Raw genomic sequence first — 3,673 nt, 5'->3', positions numbered from 1 at the left:
AGGCCAAAGGGTAAAAAAATCTAATGACATATCCTTCCCATTTTACAAGGAAAGCTCTTTCTATCCTGTTCTTTTGTCTATGGTGGATTAGTTAATGTACTGTATGGTGGTTAAGCCACAGACTTCCTAGGAAAAACCAGGCTTGTGATTCCACAGGGCCTTCGATGAGGATTGGGACATCAGAGTCTATGAAAGTAGATTCCTGACAAAGTACAGGTCCTCAGATTCCCCCACCAAATGCAAATACTACCTTGCAATCTTGGCTGCAAAAGAGAAGTTAGGGGCTTCGACCCAGCTGAGGAGCGAGGAGTCATTGGCAGGGCCGACCTCACCGCCGCTCTGGGTCTCCTTGACAGATGGAAAATCTGAAGGAAGAAAAGCACTTACTTTAAGACATAGAATGGTGGCACCAAGAGTTTGAGATGCTTTGGAACGTTTCAAGTGTTCCTGATTTCTGTCCCTTCATTTCTTATATTTCTGCCAGCAAGAGAAGCACTGATAAGTACCACAAAGCACCTATTTTTTCCTACTGTGGGACACAGTAAAGTTCCTAAGAATTAACAGAGAAAGGACATCTGTGAAAGCTTTCACTCCATTTCAGAAATTTGTGGCTGAAGGGACTTGAGATTCCACTAAGTCATGAGGCTTGAACTCTGGGCCTAGGCACTGTTCCTGAACTCTTCAGCTCAAGGCAAGCGTTCTACCACTTGAGCCACAGCACACTTCCAGTTTTCTGGTGGTTAATTGGAGATAAGAGTCTCACAGATTTTTCTGGGCTGGATTTAACTGTGATCCTCAGATCTCAGCCTTCTTGAGTAGCTAGGATTACAGGTGTGAGCCACCAGCACCAGGGTCTGTTGAATGTTTTATTTGTATTATGTGAGTCTCATAAATGCAAGGTTTTTAGAACTTCAGCTAGCAAAATGGGAGGAATTTTCCTTGATCATATTGGTGGTACTCACCTGTTTTCTTGTGCAAACTGTGGTATGATCCTCACAAACCGCTCAGAACTCATCTCCACTCGGTTTACAGGTGCCACTGGTAGAGCATTTCTTTTTAACAAGGTAGTTAATCTGCAGTACAGTGAAGTTCAAGATCCAGTCATGCTCACTGGCTGCCACATGGCTCGAGATGTGAGCTGCAAAAACTGCAATAGCAAACTGGGATGGATCTATGAGTTTGCCACTGAAGACAGCCAGCGTTATAAGGAAGGCCGTGTGATCCTGGAACGTGCCCTAGTTTGAGAGAGTGAGGACTTTGAAGAGCATGTACCATCAGATAAGTCTCGAAGAAAAAGAGGTAAATCCATCTTTTGACAGGTTTCCTTCACTGAAAACAAATCTACTTACATACACTGTCACCTTAGCATCAGAGTCGGATTCATGAACTGCGGAACAAGAGGTTGTGAGAATCTAAGATGGAACCTTTCTCTCTCTCTCTCTTTTTAATTTGGTATTTTCCATCCAACAGAAGTGTGTAGAGAATATGATGCACATGCTGTTATTTTTTCCCTTTGTTTACATCTTGAGGCAGAAGAGTCTCTGCAGCTACATGGTAGGCTATGTGAGGAAAAAATTGGGGCTCTTAGAGTGGGAAAAGTGGGTTTCATGTAAACTTTGATGGAGACTATGTCAGGAGCATGGTTTTACAACTTATTTGGGCTTCATTTTAAAACTTTTTTAACCCAGTTATTTCACTTGATTTGCTAGCTTCAGAGAAGAGATCCAAATCTGTGCCCAGCGCTAAAGGCTCAATGTTAGTATGGCTTGTGCTGGCCAGTGTGACATATTCTTGTTGGAGATGAACTGTAGCACCAGAGCCCATTTTTTCTTGTCAGTCTCGGCCCAAAGATGTCACCATTCCCAGTTGCTTGTCACCACATAATTGGTGTTGATTGGAAATTTTTTTTTGAAATGGCGCAGAATTGCTTGGTTGTCTTTTTCCATAGTAATATAAATAAACATAGTAATATAAATAAAGTAATAGTTGGACTAAAAAGAGAAGTCAGGAGTCAGGGCATCAAGACCTGTATTGTGGAAGAGGCACAACTTAACTTGATATAAAGCTGGAGGTGTAATATATCACAATATCTAATTCACAGAAGATTGCGTAGATAGAGTCTCAGTTCTCCATCCTCCAGGATTTGCTCTTCATTATCAGCTGCTAAGGCATAGGTGTGCTATTGAAACACCCCATTGGGCAGGTTAGAGGACAGATCTTCAGACACTCAGGGATTCAAGTAACCTGCTTGCGATGACCTGGAGCGTTCCCTCTCCAGACTCTGAGCTACCAGGCTCTGCTTCTTTTAGATGACAATTTACTGGAAGTATTCAGAGTCTCTGATTCTTAACTGCATTTTATTAATACATTTGAAGAGGGAGAGATTCAGGAGGAAGGTGTATTTTTAGGAGGAGATTCTAGACCTCCATGGAAATCTGTTTGTTAAAGTAACACACACACACACACACACACACACACACACACACAATTATAAAAATTCAATACCTAAGCCTATATGAAATATCACTGCAAAAATCACAAATATGTATCACAAATATATATATATATGTTCTATATTTACTGTCCAATGAAAATGTAAGAACTCAAAATATAAGAACTGATTGTTGAATAGAGACATATAAAGCAACATATTAATAAAGTGTGATTGATGCACAAAAGCAAATGTGAGACAGACACACTGATACTCAGACAGAAAATTTCCCTACACACACTACTTCTCCAATCACCATATTCAGGTTACCTGATACTGATGCAGTTGAGGATTCTGCTGAGCACATGTCCATGCGAGCAGCAGAGGTAGCAGCAGGACTCTCATGCTGTGGGGCTTTCTGTCTCCTCCATAGTTGGGGAGGGTGGCGTCTCCTCCAGGTTTTATGGGACTCTCCTGTGGGTCAGTCTCCCCCATGCACAAATCAGTGCTCACCATCGAGTGGTGTTGACTCTTCCCCCCTCCACCCCCCGAATATCCTGCTTGGCACAGGTGGTCTGGAGGGAATATTCCAGATCACCAGGCAGATGAGCAACAAGAACATGGTGAGCTGAGGACTGTCATGTTTACTGGGAACACAGTGACCTGATCAGCACTTCCATGTACACAATTGTTAATTTTCTCTGACTTCGGAGTTAGAGAACTTGATGGAAGGGCAACCGAGTCTCCTTCATTCCTGTTGAAGATGAAATGGTGATTCTTCCTTGATACTAGGGTTCGTTTAACTCTCAGGTGGGAAAAGAAGTCCTGGGGACAGATGGCATCATAATCAGATGGAAGGTTCCAGGCCAGCTCAGCCCATGTGAAAGTCCTGGAGTCTCTTTCCTCCAGCTGACTACCCAAAGGACACAGGTACAGATGTGGCTCAAGCATTAGAGTGTTATCAGGGAGAAAAATAACATCTAAGACACAGCAGCCCAGCCCTGAGTCCAAGTCCCAGGACATGTTCTAAGTAAAAGGAAAGTATTAACTCAATGTCTTTCTCTGTCCATTAGAGAAACAGTGACTTCTCTAGATGTCTCTTAGAACATTCTTGATCAGACACTCCTATGGACTGACCACATTCCTCAAGTGACAGTTGAAGGAAAATACCCCTGGGGATATTAACTTTCTAACCATGGGATGAAGATCACAGTGAACCCCAGGTGGGAGAGTCAGTAGTCA

At 42.7% G+C, this 3,673-nt stretch overlaps 1 protein-coding gene across 1 annotated transcript; it reads left to right on the top strand.

Moving 5' to 3' along the window:
* The first annotated feature begins 923 nt into the window (after positions 1–923).
* LOC138806662 (protein yippee-like 5) lies at positions 924–1,248 on the top strand. The gene has a single exon (XM_069992081.1). It carries the CDS (start codon positions 924–926, stop codon positions 1,242–1,244), a length of 321 nt encoding a protein of 106 aa, XP_069848182.1. The 3' UTR covers positions 1,245–1,248.
* The last annotated feature ends 2,425 nt before the right edge of the window (positions 1,249–3,673 follow it).

This window comes from Dipodomys merriami, unplaced genomic scaffold, assembly GCF_024711535.1.
Source record: "Dipodomys merriami isolate MVZ:Mamm:240054 unplaced genomic scaffold, mDipMer1.0.p SCAF_403, whole genome shotgun sequence".
Classification (NCBI taxonomy): Eukaryota; Metazoa; Chordata; class Mammalia; order Rodentia; family Heteromyidae; genus Dipodomys; species Dipodomys merriami.
The sequence above is the reverse complement of the archived record's forward strand: the minus strand, read 5'-3'. Positions and strand labels throughout refer to the sequence as shown.

Bases quoted from the DNA above. Each gene is read 5' to 3' on its own strand.
- LOC138806662 (XM_069992081.1), top strand. From the start codon at position 924: ATGGGAGGAATTTTCCTTGATCATATTGGTGGTACTCACCTGTTTTCT.